At 43.3% G+C, this 23,519-nt stretch overlaps 1 protein-coding gene across 2 annotated transcripts; it reads left to right on the top strand.

Annotated features, from left to right (window-relative positions):
• The first annotated feature begins 36 nt into the window (after window positions 1-36).
• On the top strand, window positions 37-23,519 carry LOC139474248 (ubiquitin-conjugating enzyme E2 J1-like). Of its 2 annotated transcripts, XM_071257175.1 has the most exons (7): window positions 37-167; window positions 3,338-3,411; window positions 3,898-4,029; window positions 7,282-7,366; window positions 15,304-15,409; window positions 15,939-16,059; window positions 20,044-23,519. In XM_071257175.1, the coding sequence occupies exons 1-7, from the start codon at window positions 137-139 to the stop codon at window positions 20,896-20,898; spliced, it is 1,404 nt and encodes a 467-aa protein (XP_071113276.1). In that variant the 5' UTR covers window positions 37-136; the 3' UTR covers window positions 20,899-23,519. The 2 variants fall into 2 exon arrangements, with proteins under 2 accessions (XP_071113276.1, XP_071113277.1); XM_071257176.1 differs by lacking the exons at window positions 37-167; window positions 3,338-3,411; window positions 3,898-4,029 and adding an exon at window positions 6,730-7,008.

The raw sequence follows: 23,519 nt of genomic DNA on the forward strand, positions 1-23,519 counted from the left end.
TCGCACCTTACTATTTCATTAATCGAAAGAGAAAGAGACACGTTTGTCAACAACATCACCTTCGTAATTTGATTAAATAGAACCTTTTCCGAGTGTCACAGTACCTTAGACGAAGATATCCAGTCTACCATAAGACATGGAGGGAAGATATAACATGCGCAGTCCAGGTTTGTTGATTGACGATCGCAGCTACCACCCTCCTCCCCCACCCCGCGACTTTTTACGTTTGGTGTCTGTCTGCAGCGGGTCTTAAATTGTTTTCGATATTAAATAAGACGGGACACCTGCGGCGTTAGAACTAAATTAGATCGGACCCAGTTTTGTTGTTGGTTGTTTCGGCGACTCACCGTCAAAAAGATTCCGAAGTGTATGTTCAATTTGTTTTGTCTGAATAGGACTATTGCAGCAAGTTGTAGAAAATGACAACAAATGCATGAACAAAAACAAACTCAACTAGGCATAAAGTCGTAACGGTCATAAGGTGTGTGTGTTTGTGTGTGTGTGTGTGTGTGTGTGTGTGTTGACAGACATGAAAACACCACCTACATGTTGATGTTTGAGCTTTTTGAGTCAATCTCGCGATGTCTGTCCTTGCGGTTTTAAGGAGGTAATTCATTTGAAAGTCTCTATTGATTATCAGTTACAACTTATAGTAGTGAGGAGGTTCAGGCTGTCCTCCTAATGTACGCTGCGCATCAGGTTGAAGTCACACCCATAGTTTTAGTAGGAGACAACAGTTACCAGCTAGCAGGACATCTCCGAATCAGCACCTGTGATTGAGCATGAACAGGGCAATTATTCCATGCAAGATTCTGTCTAATGCAGACTATTATAGTATTAGTGAAAAGGTGTCCCTGCAAGTCAAATGTGGTGATCTCTTTCACTTAAGTGGTAACAATGTAGTTTACCAGGCGCAGCTTACTACACCACTCATTAGCTGAGGCTGCCAACTGTTGCTCTTGCTTTATAGACCCCCAACTCTATCCTTAGCCCTTGGATCCCCTTTCCGATCAAGCACCTGATTATGATCATTAGGATTAGGTACCCCTTTCCAATCCTCAGGGTTTAGCACCACTTGCTGATCAAAATCCCTTTACAATCCTTAGGGTTAGTTTTGAGGTAGGGTATGGGTTAGCTACCTCTTTTAACAAAAAAATCCAATGTAATTTGAAGAAACTCTGTAAAACCCACTTAGGTTTGCAATTTAACGCTGGTAAGGGACCAATACAAATGTTTGATGTCAGATAAAAAAATGTTAATTCCTTAAGTTTTTAGGCATACCCCCAAGTTCTTAAGTTTTTAGACATACCTTCAAAAAGACTTCATTCCGAAAATTTGAAGTTTTGTGACCTCTTTTGTCACGCAATCTTGTGTTTTCCTCTGAAGTTGATTTACTAGGTGTTGAAACTGATTTGTAGGGTTTTATAGATCAGATCTGCCATTCTATATTACGCCCTGCACTATATGGATTTGCCACAATTGCTGGCAACGATAAGACCCTACATTGTGGAAGACTGGATGTATTTATGACAACTCCTAACAGCATGTGAATGCAAATAGGATTGGTTTAGTTTGATTGCTTTATATAAAAAATTGAAAAAACAGGTAAGTTGATTTTGTCGGAGGGAAAACTTGCAGGTCCATTAACCTCCCCACTCCTAAACTTAAGGAATTAAGGTTTTTATTCAACATTGAACCTTTGAACTGGTCCCTAATACCGGTATACACTTGTATACCACTACCCACTTAGGGCAATATGCAACCTGCCAATGGGAATTAGTTCACTTTTTGCTTGATATATAATGCTATATGTTCTGACAATGTGACATTTAGTGTATGATACTCAACTGTACTGCTTCATACTTTACTTACTTAAATTGGGAATTTAACATGCGCTTTCTGACATACCGTATTCGACGTAATAAGCGCTCAGTGTGCTCTCAAAATTCGAAAGAGGGGGCTCTTATTAGAATATAATTTTGGTGAAAGAGTTGAAAGATCGTAAATTTGTGGTTTAGGCTGACAGCCTGAAATGATACAAAAGAAAAGTCTGTGTGTATTAGACACGCCAGATATATTTTTCCAGAATTTAATTTCCCATAATTAAGGGTGCATATAACACACGAAGGGTGCTAATTGGGATTGTTCACTAGCCAATATATTAGCAAATATCGCTGTGGGCGCTTATTAGAGCGGGGCGGTTATTACGTCGAATACGGTATGCGTATTTTGCGCACGGCTTCATCTTATCGATAGATAGACTTATTGTTCTCCCAACTCACGACAGTTAGCTTTGTGCAGTTAACAAAAAACACACTAGCAGACACACTTAATTACATAAATTTAATTATCTACCATATCTACCAGCCAAAATAAAAATTCCATGTGGACTACATTCAACATACATGTTGTGTTGCAAATAACAATTGGAGTCACATGGAAATATTGTTATATATTGTAATACATAATATTACACACTGGAGCATGAAAACAGGTCCATTCAAAGAAAATATGTTTGGTCCTTATACATGTTACAGTTACATAATAAAACCAAAGCTATATTTTATCAGTTTTACTGATTTTTCAAAAATATTCTTCAGCAATCCATTCTTGCTGTAAAAACAACTATTGTTGTTGTAAGAGGCGACTAACGGGATTGGGTGGTCAAGCTCACTGACATGGTTGATGCATGTCATCATATCCCAGTTGCATGGATTGATACTTATGATGTCAATCACTGGATTGTATGGTACAGAATCGATTATTTACAGACCGCCATCATATAGTTGGAATATTGCCGAGTGCGGCGTTAACCAACAAACAAACAAACCAGCACTCAGCCATTCTTCCTTTATGTGCTGACATGCTCCTCATTTCTCCACTCCACTACATGGCTGATTGTGTGAGTGCATATTTCAGTCACTGAGAAGCAGTCATAGTAACAGCCCCACACAAGTAATTGCTCTCATCTGTTTTCAGTTGTATGGTAGTCATGGTAATTTGCAAGTAATTTCTGCAATGAATTATTTTTGAATATCACCTGCATTTAAACATAACACATAAGAGAGCCTGGTTTGGACAGGTCCCATCCGCTTATCCTTTTACAATGATTTCACTGTTCATGTGTAAACCAAGCTCCCCCAGCTCCCCCAGCTCCTCCCCCTCCCCCAGCTCCCCCCCTCCCCCAGCTTCCCCCCCTCCCCAGTCTCTTACAGAAGATGCTGTAAAATCTGACTTTGTTAAAGACATGTTATAGACGAAAAGACAAGGTGATATATAAAAGAGATTATTGCATAGGATGATATATATTACTAACCTGGATGCTTGTTTGTTTCAGCTGTGAAGCGGCTGATGAAGGAGGCGCAGGAACTGAGGGAACCGACAGAGCAGTACTTTGCCCAGCCTCTTGATGTAAGCAGACTCACTCACACTTGATGTCACCATGTTAATTCGACACATGCTGAAAAAAAATGTAAATCATATTTGTGAGAAGAGGTGTGACCTTCCCTGATTCTCTGTTAAGATGCCCCATTTTACAAATATTCTTTCTAACATACTTTTTCTCATATCATCATCATAATAATGACAATCCACAATTTAGTCCAGAAATTGACAGTTGATATAGAATATTTATACGTCATGTTCAGATCTTGTAGATATGTTGATCTTCAATATGTATGGTAAGAAGTGTATTATGTCACATTGTATGTTCTTTCAACAAGTTCTTCATGTTCTAAGAGTAACATTTGTTTTTGGTTTGTGAATATTTCATTTCTTTGTCAGTGTTGTTGAATGAAAATCTCAATCACAATAACAGTAATACTCCAGCAAAACACTTGCACTGGAGGGTAACTGTCTATGTTATTAACTTGATATGATGCATATATTATCTTTTAGGACAATCTGTTTGAGTGGCATTTTACAATTCGTGGACCCTCCGACTCGGAATTTGAAGGTGGCATCTTCCATGGGCGGATCATCCTGCCCCCAGAGTACCCCATGAAGCCGCCCAGCATCATGATGCTCACAGTCAGTTCTCTTGCCTTGCTTCTGTTGTACAGACTAGAATGTACTTTGCTCATGTATCTTCAGCTGAAAGTCAAGTGAGCTTATGTCATGGCATGTTGTCCGTCTGTCATTAACATTTACATTTTTTACCTCTCTGATACTACAAGGCCTATGGAGCTGAAACTTTGTGTGAATGATCACAGTTATTGTGTTTCTAAAATGTGTTCACAGAATTCTCATCTGATTTATAACATGGCTTAAAGCATATACAAATTTATTCAATTTTCTTTTCTTTTAAAAAGTGTAATCTTTCAAGTCTTTCTGAGACCAAGAGAGCTGAAACTTAATGTGACTTGGATTTTGCCTTGGCATGTAAAATAAATACAGATTGGCGTTTTTTCTTAAAATATTTACAAAGAAGTAAGAAAGTGGTTATGAATATACCAGTGATCAAGTTCCAAATCCAACTGATGTTCCCAAAATATAAAGTCTTGCATCTTAGAGACTGCTGTACCAAGTGTGGTGATCCATGAATGTTTGTAGCCCTGACATTTTCCTTAAGAGCCACTTCACACATAACACTGCCAATTGAAAAACTGTTGAATCTCTAAATGATGACTTTCATCCCACTGGCCATGTGAGGAGTACCTGGTGAGCTACAGTGCCTTGCCTCTATGTTTACTGACAACATGCAGCTGTATTGATGAACGGTTGACTCTCTGTTCATTGCTCTTTCTTTGTAGTATGCATTTGAGAGTAAGAAATATCATTTCTGTTTGAGAGAGCCACATAACAATACCACATCAATTTACGGTCATCATAGCCGGTAGAGTTACTACCCTTGAAACAGGTGGTGTCTGTTTGATAGGGTGGGCAGTAGAGTTACTGCCCTTGAAACAAGTGATGTCTGTTTGATATGGTAGCCAGTAGAGTTACTTCCTTCAAAACAGGTGGTGTCTGTTTGATAGGGTAGCCAGTGGAGTTACTGCCCTTGAAACAAGTGATGTCTGTTTGATAGGGTGGGCACTAGAGTTGCTGCCATGGAAACAGGTGAGGGGCGGTCGGGTAGCCTAGTGGTTAAAGCGTTCACTCGTCACGCCGAAGACCCGGGTTCGATTCCCGACATGGGTACAATGTGTGAAGCCCATTTCTGGTGTCCCCCGCCGTGATATTGCTGGAATATTGCTAAAACTTTTAGTAGTAAAAGCGGCGTAAAACCATACTCACTCAATCACTCACTCACTCACTCAAACAGGTGATGTCAAGCTCCTTCCCAGTGAGGGACACTTTCGTTCACTCTCGGTAACATTGCTGCGAGGGTGGGCACAGCCATTACAAGAATTTTAAAATTTGCCCTCTTACCCCAAATGTAGTAACGTTTATACTTAATGTCTTTGGGAATGCCATCATAGTTCATTTTGAAAAGCTTTATGACGGACCATATTTCCCAGATGAATTTAACTTTCGTTTGTTTGATCATATTGGTTCGAGACTGCTGAAAATCACCCAACTTCCCCCTTCCATTCTTACTATACCAATGACATCATGGTTGAAATGAAATAGATATTAAAACTGACGACCAAAGAAAATAATTAATCTAGAGTAAGAGTATTCGGCTTCACAGCAGTCATCACTTGTTTGTAAACACAACGGTCAGTCAGTTGCAAGTTGAACTCTAAGCATGGTTGTGGCCACCCATCACAGTGGGGAGTTTTGACCACAGGAACTCGATGATAGCGTGTATAACATAATATATTAGTATAGAAAAATATCCCACCCCTCTATATCATATAGACAAGGAGTGACACCCGCCATCCTGGTTCTTAATCAAGATTTTGCACTCGAATCACAGCTCGGCATCACATGAAATATGAATGTCACTTATTTCAACCTATTGGAACTTGCTAAGCAAACCATAGGCAACACAATTGTCTTCATCTGTGGTCACCTTACTCATATTTATTTAAAACAACCATCAAATCTCAACTCTAAGCTTCGCCGTTGAGGCAAACACGAAAAAGGTGGCCGGATTTACGGTGCTACACTGGCTTGAAAAAACATTTCTGATTGGCTAAAATAAAAAAATAGTGGATCTAAATATTAGCATACAGTGAAGTGAGGGAATTTCAAAACTGTCAATGGTAAGCCTGCTTGCAAAATGTTGGGGAAATCTACAGCACAATTAAACATTTAGAACAGATTATCATTAATGGTCTTGAATTTCCCTCCCCTTACAATGTACTGATATCACAATACCCATTTTAAGCAATCACAAACTTTTGCTGAGTTCAAGCCCGTGTAGCACCGTAATTTCCGGCTGCCTTTTTATCCCCTGCCACAAAGTGGAAGGGGGATGTAGGAATGGGTGCTGTCCGTCCGTCTTTCCGTCCGTCCGTCCGTCACATTTTGTTTCTGGAGCAGAACACAAACCATGAGAGATATCTTAACCAAACTTGGCACATAGATAGGTGTAGTGGTGAACTGGTGCCTTTTGATAGTGTGGGATTTTTAAAAAATATTTTTTTTCGAGTTTCCATGCCAATGACTTTGACTTTGACTGAAAATGGAGGTAGTCCTTGTTTCAGGAGCAGATCTTGAAAAACGTACAATATTTCTTACCAAACTTGGCACATAATGTCATCTCACATATATTTCCTTTCTTGTTGGCAAGTTCTGTATTGCTTGTGTGTATGTTCCTCCAAAAGTTTTCGCATTCACTTACTAACTTCATGCAGAAACTTCGGGATCTCTCCAAGCAGCATGAATGTGAACATGTCCTAGTTACTGGGGATTTCAACTGTGATCTGCGTGAAAAACTGAAACTTTAAGTTTACTTTAATGTGCGGAAAATTACTCGACTCATTCGCTCTCCAACTCACTGTCTTGGAGCTACACTGGCCTTGTTGTTTACTGATCATGCCAGTGTTGTAGCATCCCAGACTCCAGTCTACTACTCAGATCATCAGATGATTGGTGCTGTACTTCTCAGCACACCTCATGGTGGGTATCACTCCTTGTCTATATGTATATAGAGGGGTGTGATTTTTTTTGTATACGGATATATTATGCTATATACGCTATCATCGAGTTCCTGTGGTTTTAACTGGTGGCAGAGATAGTATAGAGAGCTCCGTGAATGAGCTATCGCTGTAAGGAGCTTGAAGTTATGTCTGTTTGATAGGGTGGGCAGTAGAGTTACTGCCCTTGAAACAAGTCATGTCTCTGTTTTATAGTGTAACCAGGTCTTGACATCAGTTGTTTCTTGTTTTGTAGCCCAATGGCAGATTTGAAATCTTCAAGAAGATCTGTCTAAGTATATCCGGCCATCACCCGGAGTCCTGGCAGCCATCCTGGTCCAGTAAGTAGGCTGGAGGAATGCAAGATCACTCTCTCCTTCAGGGAATTCAATGCAATTGTTTGCATTGGACGTGTTCACTATAGAACACTGAGTGGGTGGGCTCCAGTCAAGAAGATTTTGACATTTTAAACACTTTTGTTCTCCTTTAGACATCTTCATGAAAATAATCACTACACATGCCACATTTTATTTAAACCTCATGTTCTGCTTTCAAGCCCAGATTATAATTAGTGTTGTCAAATATTCAGTTGATGGAGGTATACCTTGAAAGTATGCAGCATGTGTACCTCCTAATTCAACATGTTCAACATAGCTGGAGAATTCCTATCACCTGTTGTGCATATTTCTCTGTGAACATTTGTGATGAACCCTCCTGTGTCTATCCCCCTGGTCATGCTGATGACTACATTCTTATTACAATTTGGAAAGGTTTGCTACACATTGTGCAAACTGATACACGCTTTTTAAACTGTGTTGATTCTAAGCTGCAGCCCGTTTTATTTGGACCATGTTACTGTAAGCTTATTTGAGAAGGAAATCATTTCAGTATTTTGTTGCAAGGTTTGTTGCAGCAGTACTATGTAAAGTAAACAACGTTTATGACAAACAGGCTTATAACAAACAGACGGATAAAACACACTCTTTTTTCGGTGCTGGCCATTAGCTGTATATTTTATCATATAAAATTAGTGGATATGACGAACACAGTTCACGGATAACGAAATAACGGATATAGCGAACTCACTTTGCGGTCCTGTGTGTACTCTGTCAATGACAATGCTTTTGTTTATAATGAACTGTTACTCTCTGAGTTGCTCATGTGTCACAATCAGCCTATCAAAACATGCACGACCAACCGCAGCTCTTCAAAATGGCAATAAGCAATTGAAGGCAAGTACTGACACCTTGACCCCTATTAACACCCTCAATTAAGAATAGTAAACCTGTGATTAGGCTAAAGCCTTTGAAGTGGATAGATTCTGTCTTTAAATGTGATGACTACAGAGGAAAGTCAGTCAAAATGCTTATAACGAACTACGGTCATCACAAACTAAAATTAGTGGTCCCTTTGAGTTTGTTGTAACCATAGTTCACTGTATGTATAAATGTGCTAGTTGGGCCAGAGTAGACTGATCTAACCCACATTTTTATGTAAAAACAACAAAAAGGTTACATCCCTTTGCCTATAACTACATGTAATTCAAATCAGGTGTGTAAGTATTTTCACATGTATGCAGTTCAGCTGTTGAAAGGTCAGGAGCAAGTGGTTATACTATATAGTCATGAAATTGATAATGAAAATATAAAGTATATGATAGTTGACTTTGTATGTGCCATTTGTGTGTGTATAATCTTTTGGTATGACATGGCCAGGGATCAATCTCATTAAAATCAGACCTTAGTTCTCGCTACCACTTAACAAAGATCTGAAGACATCCCATTAGGGGTCACGTCAGAACGACCTTTCATCCGACCAATCAGTGGGTCGCTTACCAGATTATGAAAGTGACAGTCGGAATGTGATTTCTAGTCATGCAATCTCGAAAACTTTAACATGGTGTATTCCGAACGATAGTTACGGGTTTAACGACTGAATCCTTACAACCTGGACCATCTATTAGCCATTCCAGAATGTTTTTTTTGTTCAGGTTTCAAATTTGTAATCGAGAATTTGTCAAAATATGTTTGAAAGCGTAGCCGCCAATTTGAAATTTGTGCCGTAAAGCACGAGAAAGCTGCCTTCTGATTGGTCGTTCCATTGGTCGGTCAAAGTTCACACAAGGTCGGCCTGATGTGACCCGTAATGGAATGTCCTCAGATCTTTGTTTAGCGGAAGTGAGAACAAAGATCTGATTTTAATGAGATTGGGCCAGGGATTAAACACCAGACAAATACACGCTGTTATGTAACAAAAATGCGAAACAAAAGTCTTGATTTACGAAATTACAGTTAATGACGAAACATTTTGAAGAGAATAAACGTCAAGAAGCGACTTCAACTCCATGAATGACCATCTGTCATTATTTTGCTTTGTCATCGTGGAAGTCAACAGTTTGGGTATGGGCTAGACATTTACGATAAAGGGAGACAATTTGCGAGGAGGTAACTCTTGTGTGGCAATAGTTCCATCCAAGTGTTATGTTCACTCCAGCGAAATATCAAGTGTTATGTCTACTGGAATGAAAATATCACTTTTCTCAACTTCTGAAATTTCAGTCTTTCATGTATGTAATATGTGGCCACTTTCTCCATCAGGTGAAAAAATAGCTACTTTGTTCCTCATCACCAGGTGAATATATAGCTATTTTGTACCTCATCACCAGGTGAATATACAGCTATTTTGTACCTCATCACCAGGTGAATATATAGCTATTTTGTACCTCATCACCAGGTGAACATATAGCTAATTTTTTTAACTTATCCTGCATTACTCCGTATTGCATTTACTGCTGTCTTTGACAGAGAGACGAACTGTGTGAGATCCAGCTGCTGAAGAAAGTTGTCCCAACCAGCTCAGGAGGCAGCGCCCTCTCACAGTCGGCACGTGACCCGGAAGTCATGACGTCACACCAAAACTCATAACTTCTTTGTCACCTCCACGGACGGACGTACTTTGTATCCCTTGTGGAAATAAAAGCTTATTGTTTGTTTCTTATATTTTGTGTGTTTCTACATTCCTTATATGCTGCTACATTGTTACCTGTTATGGGCCGTGACCTTAGGGTCTTCCCATTCGTAAATTGTAACGTTTATCGCTCGTTTGTGGCTCACGTCACAGTAATTTACGGGCGCAATGTTGTTCCCGCCATTTTGTTTTCTTTCCCGCCATTTTGGCCATTCACCACGTGGCCACGTAATTTCGTGTTCTGCGTTTTGAATTCTCTCTTTGGCTTGGGTAATACATTACATTTATGTATGTTGTTTTGGTGTGCTTAAAGCCATGCCTTTTCGCTACCTTTCAGCGTAATTGTTTCCTCTCATAAACTTCAATATAATACGAAGTTTTTGAGTTACATTATGTCTCCTGTACTCTGTGGTTTTGCCACATGGTTACGTGTTTGCTTAAGCTAATTGTTTGATCTCATAAACTTCAATAAAATATAATGTTTTTGAGTTACTTTATGCTTCCCATACTATGTGTTTTGGCCACATGGGTATGTGTTTGCTTAAAGCTATGCTTTTTTCGCTACCTTTAAGCGTCATTGTTTGATCTCATAAACTTCATTGAAATACAAAGTTTCTGAATCACATTATGCTTCCCGCACTTTGTGGTTTTGCCACATGGTTATGTTTTGCTTAAATTCCAGATTTTCTGCCTCGCTGCACTTGTTGCCGCGGGAACAAATCTGGATGGGGCCGCCCCTTTCTGCCGTGATTGTACGACGCCCTGTACTTTCACAAGGCAGTGCCGATGTTGCAGTCATTCGTCGCTGTGATCCTTCAGCTCACGCGAGTATCCAGGACACACCTCGCTCAACGTGCTCTTCGACCCCTTCTACATTGACGGCAGCAGCGCTCAGCGGAGCTTCGCAGTGCTCCCAACACCACCGGCGGCTCCGGCGCTCCTAACGTAGAGTCTGCCTCCCATGGCACCTGATGTCCTGGCGCTCCCGGCACCTCTGATGTCTCCGCCCTCCCGGTGCCTCTGATGTCTCCGCGCTCCGGCGCTCCCGGCGCCTCTCATGTCCCCAGCGCTCCCGGCGCCTCTCATGCTCCAGGCGCCTCTCATCCCCGGAGCTTCCGCATCCTCTGATGTCTCCAGCGCCTCTGATGTCTTCGGCGCTCCCGGCGCCTCTGATGTCTCTAGCGCTCCCTGCGCCTCTGATGTCTCCGGCGCCTCTGGTGCCTCTGAGGTCTCTGATCGCAAGATCTTCGAGGCCTCTAATGTCTCTGGCGCCTCTGACTACACCGGCGCCTCAAGAGTTACGGCGATCCCAGCGCCTCCAGAGTTCTGGCGCCTATGATGTATCCGGCGCCTAAGATGACCTCCGGCGCCCAGATCAACAAGCTTTATCAAGCTCAGATCAACGAGCCGAGTATCTCATCCGATCTTCTGCTTCGGCTTAAGGGGCACCATCGGCAATCGCCTCCCCGACGCCACTGCCCTCTTCTTCTCTTGCTGCCGTCTCATAGCTCGTCACACGGAGAAGCTTGGTGAAACAACTGTCGCCGCTCCTGTCACTACTCTCCCGTCGGTTTTCGTGATCGTGACTATCGTTCTACTTCCTGGGTGGAATCTTTTCAACCAATAGACAGTTGGTCTGATTCAACTTGCCCACTGAAACGTTATCCTTAATCCCGTCGTTTAAAGCGCTATGGTTCCGGAGAGATGACCTGCGGGTTTCCATCGAAACAGAGCGTCATGTGAACAGCGTCTGTATCAGATTCGACGACGACATCCACTTATAAAGAGTTGACTTCATCGACATCGCCGACACCAACCCTGTTCTACCCTACCCTAGCGCCAGCGTTCCTGAAAGAGACTCTTCCTCGGCGCTCCCCGGGTTTTCCACGACGCCCATGGGGTTCCGTGTTTTATCGCAAAACTCGGGTACACCACTTGTATGTCTCTCACACAGTTCATTGAGGATTGTCTGTGTGTGGAGTTTGCACCTCAGTTCCGACTCCAATGCGGCTTTCTCGGCTACTGCGCAGAGTGATTTACATGTCACGTGTCAAGTACTCGGACTGTCAACAACTCCGACCGGAATTAGGTCAACTTACCATGGCAAGGGGTGCCATGTATTTCTACAGATTGGTTTCCATGTTTACCTGTACGCTTGGTGCAACCACTCAACCAGGCGCCTGTCGCAGTCCATCCATGCACGGATGTTGGAAACAATAGACATCCTCTACCAACACGGCTGTCACGAGGAACCTTGTTTCATCAACCCTTCGCTATAAGAACGATAGTGCCTATAGGCGTTCAAGGGATGGAAAAGATCGCCTTCCTTCGTCCGGTTTGATCTTTTAGACTACGACACCTTCCTATCTTCCGCCTTGACTACCGGACACAGTGTCAATTTGATACTTACAGTCCCTCGGCCATCCCACTGACCCCTGTTGCATACCTGCCTCGTATCGTGTTGTAGTCCTCCATCATCACCTCGATATAAGAACAGGAGTACTGATACACCGCTTCAGGGATGAAAATGATCTCATTACTTCGTGCAATGGTCATATTGCCTCGACTTCCTACTACCCGGTTACGTCGATGGTTTACTTCGTCTACTTGAGGTTGGTTCGCAGGCGATCACACCTTTTTCCGAATCGTACCGACGGTACGCAATCGCAGACCCCTGTTGCTGACTTCTCCATTTTGCAATCTTGTGGCCCCAACCAGCCCACATTGTGACCACCTGTGATCCGGAGATCAACACCATTGACACAGCAACAGCCTCGAGATAAAGGCTTATCCAGGACGTCACTTGCTGACAGTGCATTCTCGTTCATGCCCTGTTGATCGTGTCCACTGACAACGTCACCGTAGTGTGGTGTGTGAGGTCCCAGGGTACTCGCCCCTCTCCCGGCGCTACAAACTCGACCGGCGCCTCCGAGAATCAACATCTCCGGCGTTCCAGGCGCCTCAAGCTCTCCGACGCCTCACGCTCTCCGGCGCCTCTGACCAGACTATGTCAAACGATCGACACCCCAACCCTAGATCTGTTTGCCTCATATCTGAATGTTGCCAGCTGTCGTCTTCCATTCCACCAGTGCCGGATACGACCGCTGTGGCAGTCGAAGCCTTCTGTCGTTCCTGAGAAGGATTACGCACGTACGCTTTTCCAACTCTGGTTCTCCCTCCCACGGTTCTTCAGAGATCCAGGCCACTCGACCCCTGCCATTGATATTGTCTGCACACCTGACACAACTGCAGAAAGCCAAGGGATATTCGGCTAGAGCGACCAAGGCTATTGCTTCAGCCCACCGTCCATCTACAGGCGGACTGTATGCTGATAAATGATGCTAGTTCCAGGCATTTTGTTCTGACAAAGACCAGGATCCGATGACAGCGTCACCGCAGATCCTGGATCAGTTCCTTCTGTACTTGCGCAGCACCCGTCGGTTGAAGGGCTTTACCACCCCCACATAACTGGTCGCCATCTACTCCGTTCTAGCCATCCCGGACGATCGGAGAAAGACGAAAATTCCCGACCTATGGGCCTGGCTGCACTCGTTCTGTCTTGAAGACCTGAAGACCAAGTTCAGACCGCCTGCAAGTCTAGGATACACCTTTTTCTGCCGGTCTCCCATTCGTCGCAGTCGTTGGTCAGCCGGAATACTTTTCCCTGTGGCTCCGGGCGGTCATCCTTAAAGCTTATGAAGCTGCCGGATTGGACCCTCCCCCCAAAGGCTATCACCTGACACGAGATCAGGGCGATTGTATTTACACTGGTTCTTCACGGTATACTGTTCCATCCAGTCGCTCAGGGAAGCCTGTTCTTGGCGATCGGACGGCGCCTTCACCAACCACTACTTCCGTGATGTAGCCTTGAAAGTTGTCGCCGGCGTTCACAGTTTTGGTCCCAGGTTGTAGCCCAACAGGTCATCTATCACCGACGCCACTGATTCTCCGATACCCTGAGCAGGGCCCGTCGACCTCTCTGGTGTTTATCACCCCAGAAGAGACGGCTCTCTTGTGTTCCGCATTCGCTCTTAGGTAATTTTAGTTTTGGGTTACCCGACTTATTCTATTTCTGTCACCTATCCGGGTTTTACTTTTTGCATCAACTCTCGTTTCCTGATGACAGGAATGGTAGTAGATGTGGACACCGGCGCCGGCGCCGACGCCAACACCGCTGCTTCTCCGATACCTGAGCGGCGCCCGTCGACCTCACCGGTGTTCCTTGCCTCCAGCCTAGAGGGCTCTCCTGCGTTTCGCATTCGCTCTTGGGATTGGTCGTAGATTTTGCTACCGACGCTGCTGATTCTTCGATTTCCCGAGCGGGGCCCATCAAACTCTCTGGTGTTGATCAACTCAGATTAGAGGGCTCTACTGCGTTTCGCTTTCGCTCTTCGGTAAGTTCTATATTTTGGCTACACGCCTCATTGTATTTCGGTTACCTATTTGGGCTTTTCGTTTTGCATCGACTCTTGTTGCCTGAAGACAGGAATGGTCGTAGATTTTCCGGTCATCACTTGTATGCGGTGCGGATTCATCGGACCTTGACGAGGGTTTATTATGGTTCACATCTGCAGGTATGCCCACCGGCCATGCCGTCTGATAAAGATGCAATACGGAGTAATGCAGGATAAGTTAAAAAATTTAGTAAAATCTAAATATTTTTTACATTTGTATACTTATCCTGCATTACGAAGTCTAAGTGCCCTCCCTTTCGCTACGCTACCTCCCCACGAAGTTTCAGATGTTATGTTTAAAGCAGTTATGTGTTTTGGTGTGACGTCATGACTTCCGGGTCACGTGCCGACTGTGAGAGGGCGCTGCCTCCTGAGCTGGTTGGGACAACTTTCTTCAGCAGCTGGATCTCACAAAGTTCGTCTCTCTGTCAAAGACAGCAGTAAATGCAATACGGAGTAATGAAGGATAAGTATACAAATGTAAAAAATATTTAGATTTTACTAATTTTGTACCTAATCACCAGGTGAATATATAGCTACTTTGTACCTCATCACCAGGTGAATACATAGCTACTTTGTACCTCATCTTGATTATCTATCAGATCGTCTTGACTGTGTGCCCCCATTTTGTTTGAATCAAATGCAAGTGATAAGAAAGGTTACATCTGATTGGTCCATAGGAGAGGTTTAGAAGGGTCATAACTCGCAATAACCACTGGTGGTGCTTCGATCGTGCCCGGGAATTCCAGCCTTGTTCGGCAAGGGTGGAAACTGGACTTCTAAAGTCAGTTAACTCTCTTGCCTCGGGAAGATGTTGTACTGCTGTAGAATTTGATTATTTTATTTGTTTTCCACAGTTCGGACAGCATTGTTGGCTATCATTGGGTTTATGCCCACCCATGGTGGAGGCGCTATTGGGTCTCTGGACTATAGTGCTGAAGAAAGAAAGACTTTATCAAAGAAGTAAGTATATCTGTAGTTCAGTGCAGTAGCCAGGTGGTCACACGAATGACTGGGTTTTATTCTCAATATGGTCTCAGCCAGTTCTCTATCCTCCAGCATCAACAGGCTTATACACAGTGCTGCCAACGTAGCCAGAACAGTTTTTGTAATATCATGTGAATATTGATAGAAAGTAAAGAGGTAATTTTTCAGAAAAAGGTTATGTTTCTTAGATTGGTGTGAACCCAGCTTCTGTCTTTTCTTACAGGTTTCCAGCTTTGTGAAACAACTGTCTTGATGGATGAGTTAAATAAGAAATTTACAGTTTATGACGAAGAGAATAACAAACTCCACAAATGACCATCTGTCATTATTTTGCCTTGTCAATGTGGGAGTCAGCACTCCCTTTCACACTGATGCATATAATAAATGTCTTCTCTCACAAGTTTCCAGTGTGATCATCAAACAGTATGTTGTCATGCAGTATGCAATTTATCAGTTGCTATCTTATCAGGATTTGTAGTTTTATTGTGACTGATATGATGACCAGGTCGCAGGACTTCAGGTGTGCATCATGTGGCAGTGTGAACAACACGCTGAAGCCCGTCACAGAGGCATCAGAGAAAACAAAACAGGAGGCAAAGGAACTGGCATCCCAAATTAACTTCCAGGTAGTCACAGCTAACTGATAGTGGTTTCAATGGGGATCTCTACTTACTCCACTGTATTGAATAGTTTGAAGGGACAGTGCTTCAGCAGCTAGCCTTGACTGATTCTTAGGTTTGAGATTCCTTTTTGAATATAAATATATGCTAACTTAGTTCGTGTATTGAATTACTGTTAATACATTGTAGTATCAAACACACACTTGTTTTCAAAGAACACAGCTTTCTCCAGAATGACATATTGTTCAAGCACAGGCATCAGTTAAAAATTCCTGGATAAATCACTGTGTTCTCAACATGGGTTTCCTGTGATCCTTGTCAAGTGCTCCGATGAATAGATCTCTGAGGATTTTTGTTTGATTTTAATAGGGCATTAAAATATGGTCACTGTGATTTATTTAAAACTGAATTAGGATAGTATCTTTATCAAATATTGATTAAGCACATTTACATTTTTAAAATATTTTTCAACTTATCCTTCATTACTCCTTAATGCACTTACTGCTTGTTCTTGACAGAGAAAAGAGTTTGTGAGAGGTCTTGCTGAAGAAGAAGTTGCTCCAACTGGTTGTGTAGCTAACACTATCACACAGCTCCCATGTGACCCCGGAAGTGGTGACATCACTGAACAGCACATTGCTGCTGTCATAAGCCCAGAGACAAGACCTGTTTTTTGTGTCTCAGCATTAACAGTTTGAATCATTGGAGTATTAGCTACTCTATTGTTATTCTTGTGATTTATTATTTTGCCTACGGTGTGTGACTTTCTATATTTCAAATGTTTCATGCTATCTCATTATTATTTATCATCTGGTATGGGATTTACCACAGTAATTATCAGACGTATTGTTCTTCCAATAGACCATCTTGACATTCTTCAAGATCTAACCGACTTGACCACTTAACCACAGCCATGGAGTACCATCAACACCAGATTGACCACATGTGTGCTCATGTACACGCGGCGTTGGCTGAACTAACAACCATCTTGGCTACTTAGCTCTGGCTGAATGGGATTCAGAGTTCAATAGGGACTTGTTCCGCCAACCTTGGTCCTCCACTTTCCTCTCTAACGTCCAGTTCTCTCCCACACATGCTCTTGTTTCTGCCTATGCCTGAGATGAAACTACCTTAAATGTCCTGGCTCAGGTATCGCATGTCAACGCTCCCAGACCCTCTAGATGAGGCACATATCAGCCAAAGAGAAACTCCCTCCACCTGAAACGAGATGTGACTCTATGGCCTTTCGGGGCCGAGGACAGGGCAAAGGCAAGGTCTCCGGCAAGTACCAACCACGGCATGACCGCCCCCGTGCCGGATGTGGCAACCGCTTGCCCAAGTATTGATTTGTCGAGTGCTTACCACTGGCAACTCCCACCCACAGACGTTCAAGTCACCGAAACTCCTGTAGGTGAAAGATAAGGGCACTACTGGCAGAACTGGGACACGCTGGGGACCCACACATTATGAAAATACTGCGAGGGTACCAACTCACTCTCAAAGATGACCCGCTCTTGACGGCATCACCAATAGCAGACACTCACCTCCCTACACTACAGCGGCTGCTGTGCTCAAACATCCAGATGCTGCTAGCCCCAAAAGCCATAGATTTCGTACACACGCCGGCAATAATACCAGGCTTCTACTCACCAATATACCTGGTCCACAAGAAGGACCAATATCGAATGATTCACAACTTGGCAGCTTTCAACAAGCGCTATCTGGAGTGTCCACCTTACTTACAGATGTCTACTCTCAGGCTCCTCAGATCAAAGATCCAGGGCAACGGCCACGCTAATCCGCCACAGAGATGAAACTATGCGCCTCCTTCGTCAGTTTGGCTGGACTATCAATGTCTGGAAATTGGAGCTCACACCTGCGTACAATCTCCAGTTTATCAGAGGCCACTTTCTCTGTACCCAGTGACAGGTGGTGCCGAATCCAACGCTATCTTCTCCCTGTGCTACAACAACCCTGTAGCAGGCATTCTTGGTTCTCCTCACATCAGGGCTTCAGCTCCACCCTGCAGAAGTGTTCCTCGCTGCCTTCATCAGGACCAGTCAATATCCATCGTCCCCCTGGACCACCTAAAGCAACATCTCCGTTGGTGGACGGTGGAGTCAAATGTCTTAGACGGCATCTCCTTGACAGAGCTCACGCCCTTTTTGACCTCATTCGTAGACGCCTCACTCCAAGGCTGGGCAGCACATCTGGAGGATCAAGTCGCTCAACAACAGTGGAAAAAAACAACCTGGATTTTGAAGCGCTCATCCTGGCTCTCTCACTGGAAGCAGATGCTTCAACACGCTTGGATCACAGCCAATATCACCGTGGTATGGTGTCTCCGCAACCAGGGAACAACTCATTCCTCCTCCCTGTTACGGCAGACATTCATGTTATTCCATCTGATTGATCAAATGGACCTCCAGTTTCAGATCCAACACATTCCAGGTTGTCGCCACATTCTGGCAGATGCTCTCTCCAGGAACGGACAGGGTAGTCTCCACAGAATGGAAACTCCATCCAGACGGTCTTGTTTGTCAACACCTCGGCGATCCCAACACAGACCTATAACTGCCAGGTTTGGACCTTCTTCTCATGAGTGCTGGATCCACAAGCCTGGGCAGTTGATGCCTTCAGCGTACCTTGGGAAGGACTAAAAGCATACGCTTTTCCATCGCCAGTGCTCCTTCCCAGGGTCCGACTCAGAACATTGATCTGACATTGATAGCGCCTTGGTAGCCTGGGATCTGAATGTGGTTATGTCTTGGCTTAGGGGTGCTTAGTCTGAACGGCTTCGCTCAGCGTCATACACAACCTCATCAAAGAAACCATCCTCCTTTTGGCTCTAGCAACAGCAGCACCAACGAGTGAGCTACCTGCACTAGACATCACTTGGGTCAGATTTGAGTGCAGTGCACATGGAGCTGTTCATCTTGGGCTGTCATAGGACAGCCTGGTAGTTCCTTCACCATCCTGCCTCTATCTTCAATAGTTGGCCTTAATATGATCGACATGTGGCTCAGGGCATTCATCCTCCAGGCCTATGATGCCGCGGGATTGGATCCTCCAAGGGCCAGCAACCCTCATGATATTCGGGGTGTTACATCCACCATGGCATTACATAGCAACTGCTCCATGCATGATATTATGGAAGGCTGCTTCTGGCACTCACGCACCATCTTCGCCACCCACTATCTGCGCAATGTCATCCTTGAAGACGTGAAAGGCGTCCATAGTTTGGGCCCTTTGGTGGTTGTCCAGTAGGTCGCCACCACAAGACACCATTGACACTTCCATAAGTCCAGAGCCAGCCTTTCGACCTCTCCGGTGTATGCATCTTAGAGTAGAAAGTTACATGATGCATGCATTGGCTCAGTATGTCATTATTATATTTTAACTCTTTCACTTCTTTTACTGTAATGATACATGGACATCACACATACCTGACTCTCTCCCTCCCTGCCGACCGGAATGGTCACTCAATGCCGGACATCGCTGTTGCTGATTGATGCAGTCTATAGAGAGTCAGAAGATCTCATCTGATGGTATGCCGTCCACCGTACTGTCTGATGCAATTGCACGAAGGAGTAATGCAGGATAAGTAAAAAAATCTAGTACAATATCAGATATTTTTTATATTTGTATACATGTCCTGCATTACTTCGTCTGAATTGGCCCACCCATCCCTGAAAGCAAGCTCCCCTTGATGCCTTCAGATGCGCTGTTTGAACAGCAGTGTGCTGTTCAGTGATGTCACTACTTCCCGGGTCACATGGGAGTTGTGTGATAGGGTTAGGCACACCACCAGTTGGAGTAACTTCTCCTTCAGCAAGACCTCTCACAAGCTCTTTCTCTCTGTCAAGAACAAGCAGTAAATGCATTTAGGATTAATGCAGGATAAGTATACAAAAATAAGAAATCTAGGATTTTACTAGGTTTCCATTAGATGGATTATATTGTTACATGTAAATATAATTTGTGTTATAGGGTGAGAAAGAAAAGAAAGAACCAGGCTCTGCACTGACCAATGAGAGTGGAGCTTCATCTGGACCCACCAATGAAAGCACAGCTTCCCCTGATGGTGCCTCTGCCACCTCACCTTCACCCCCTTCCCATCCCAACTTTCCCTGGCCAATGCCTCCTAGTATGGCTCCCTTTCATGGTGGTCCTGGTAACCAGCCTCTCCAGCAGTTCCCCTTCCCACCACCCCCCTTCATGGTTCCACCAGCATGGCAGAACCACACTGGCAATGCTGCCAATCAAATGCCTAGATTCCCACCTTATTTCATGCACCCATCGTTCTTTCAACCCCCTTCAGCAATGAGCAGTAATTCTCAGATGCCCCACATGGCCCACATGCCTTCATGGTTCCCTCGAGCACCCATGGGCCAGACCAGCACTACAGCATCAAGCAGCAGACCGGTAATGTCAGAAAAACAACGTCCTTCAGAATCCACACCTAGCTCCACGAAAACAACCTCTGTGCAGTCTCCAGCACCCGGCACCTCCCAGCCAGCTCCAACCCAGTCCGCTCCGCCTACTGTGACCTCTAGCCAGTCAAGTCCCAGCTCTGCGTCATCTCAGTCAACAGGAGCGGTGCACCAATCTATACAATCAGGGCCCACTGTAGGCACAACAGAGGGTGTGCGACAGAGGCAGACGACAAGACCACAGACTAGTGTCCAACAGACAACAGTCCCTCGTCCTGCCCCAGTCTTTAATGAAGGTCAAGGTCACCCTAATGCAGGAGGAATCATGTCTGCAGCACTGATACTGGTTGTGGGCCTCGCAATACTTCTTCTTCTAATCCGGCGTCTCTATGTCATGAATGTTTTAATGTGATGTGACTGCTAATGTGACTTGAAACAGTGTTGGAAATTAACACAGCAGCTTGACTAGTCATCGTGTTGCATGGTCAGTAATTCCTGAAAACTATTGTCGGGATGAAGCTAAAAGAGGGATTGTCTGTCTGACTTTGCCTTGGTTTTGACAAAAGTTGATCAATCTTAGTACTAAGAACTGTGTGAAATGGTTGACATTCTTCACACAGATTAAATATAAATGCAGGGCAAGGTGCGATCTCCGTCTTTTTAGACCAGTCCAACATTTCGAAGCCACAAGCCAACAGTCTAGCTTTAATTTCCAATGCTGTAAGCTGTAAGTTATTTCTATGGGACATATGTAAGTGGTGATTTGACAGTGCTGGAGGATGTGTGTCTTGATGTACCGGTACTCATGATCCACCTGGGGGAATGCAAATGTGATGGCAACTCACCAATAATATGGAGAGACTGTTTTCTGTGTAAACAGACAGCACTCTATAATTGATTGTAGTGTTTCCTATGTTTGTTGGTTGGTTTACATTATTTTGTTATTTATTCAAAGGTTATTGTTTACTCAAAAGTATACAACTTCCCAAACTCATTGTATCAGGGAGGGAAAGGTTCATGGCCACCTAACTTTTGCAAATAAAGCGCAGACAAGCAATCTATATTCAGAGACCATATATCCACCCTCGGATATGGTCTCTGCTATATTTTTGTATGGGGAAAAATGCTACCCAGGTCTTTTTACACAAAGTGTAAATAACAAGCTTTCATGTGGGTATTTGATTGATGTACATGTACATATAAGCAAGCATGTTTTGTTTGTTTCTTTGATTAGGCTAAGAAATGTGTCTTAGTCCTTGTATGGAAGCAGAGACTCTAGGCTCATACTGCAAGAATATAATACCACAGGTAGTATCAAGTGTTAAGTGTACCAGTTCAAAATACGGAAATACATGCTTGATGTTTCAGTGTTTATCATGTATGAAATAAAATGACTTAATTTGCATGACAGAAACGTATAATTGTGTCCAGTCCTTGAAGCATTCACTGCCCAAGCTGGGTAGAACATTTTTCTTTTCATGATAGGTCATGACAGGTGACCATTCCCATGTTGAGAGATGGGTTAACAAGATCCAGAAGAAGTGCAATGTCAAGTGGTGCCGGTGCCGGTGCCCGTGGACTACATCAATAGTTTGTGTGAAGATGTTTGTATGAAGATTCTTGAACAAGTGTTGTCCGAGTGACAGCATCTTTATCATAACACTCTCTAGAAGGGAATGTGTTCACCTGTTGGGAGTGCTTCCAGAACTTTATACATGGATATGTGCAGGCTAAACACAAGAGTGGGAGCACATTGTACATTGATTCATTATGGCATCTCAGAAGATATCATCATATCCAGAAAAGATCATAAATGAGACATGGGAGGCAGTCAGTGTTAACTGGTGGTTGATTAGTAAGGAATACAAGATGTGATAGTCACAAACTTTTCAAAATCTATGTCATTAAAGAAATGAGCCTTTCAGACACTGTCATGTCTTAGATGTGTTCATGTGAATAGACTTTGTTGAACACCTTGTTCAACACTTGCACGTTTTGTACTTATAACAACACAAATGTATTGGAAACACAAGCAAGTATTTGACATTGATATAGATAAGAACAGTTAAACTATTAAAAAGACCCATAGGGTGGCGTTGTTACTCAAATGTACATGTATATTTTATTTTGAGTGGGATGGGGATTACAGAAAAATGTTACTAAAAAAGGAGGGTTGGGAAGCAAAATATGACGGTCCAAAGACCAACCTTACCACCTGGACCCACCCCTACCCTTATAAAAAATTACCTGCCCTCAACCTGGCAACATGATCATGGCAGAATAAGAAAATCACAAATATCTATATTTATTTTCCCCCACCTTTCAACCAGGAACAATGTGTGAACATGGCCATACTAACTGGTATATTCAGGATGTCAAGTCCTAAACCTGCAAGTGCCAGGAAGAAAAACATCTAGGTTTCCATGATCTGACTTGCAAGTGAATTGAACTTACTGATGAGCACAGTTTGGAAATCTCGGCAAACCTTTAACCTTGAACTACAATTTTCAATAGTTTGGTTTTTTATATAGTTCAGTTTCCGTCAAACCAAAAACAATTGTGTGATCCATGTTTACACATTTCAGAAATTAACTTATCTCAATTATATTTTCTTGTCCGCAATTATCTACCCGAGGAAAGTGTGCCCACTAGCCTGTATCAAAGGGAAAACTAGACTTTGATATAGGCTAGAGGACTCTCTTGGTAAAGGAAGATTATCAGAAATGTGATGGAACATTTTGAAGATATTACAGTATGATACGGGATTAATGATTTGGCTGTCTCCATGGTCATTGTCCATTGATAAATACCCACTTCCTGGCTGACAGAGGATCAGTTGGATTGTGGTGTCAAAATATGCATTATATGACTTTTCTGTGATACAGTCAGTAGGGTTAATTTTGTGTTTATGTTGTACATAGAATTGTATATGAAATCATGCTTCTATGCCTCGCAATAAAGATATTTAATATGAATCTTCATGATATTGTAACATGTTTCAAGAGGTGTACAAAAATGGAATAAATAAATATG

This window comes from Haliotis cracherodii, unplaced genomic scaffold (genome assembly GCF_022045235.1).
Source record: "Haliotis cracherodii isolate W230 unplaced genomic scaffold, xgHalCrac1.p SCAF_3, whole genome shotgun sequence".
In the NCBI taxonomy this organism is placed as follows: Eukaryota; Metazoa; Mollusca; class Gastropoda; order Lepetellida; family Haliotidae; genus Haliotis; species Haliotis cracherodii.

Coding starts and splice junctions, on each gene's coding strand:
- LOC139474248 (XM_071257175.1), top strand. CDS start 137: ATGGAGGGAAGATATAACATGCGCAGTCCAG. Junction 4,030..7,281: donor CCAGCATCATGATGCTCACA/GTCAGTTCTCTT, acceptor CTTGTTTTGTAG/CCCAATGGCAGATTTGAAAT. Junction 7,367..15,303: donor CTGGCAGCCATCCTGGTCCA/GTAAGTAGGCTG, acceptor TGTTTTCCACAG/TTCGGACAGCATTGTTGGCT.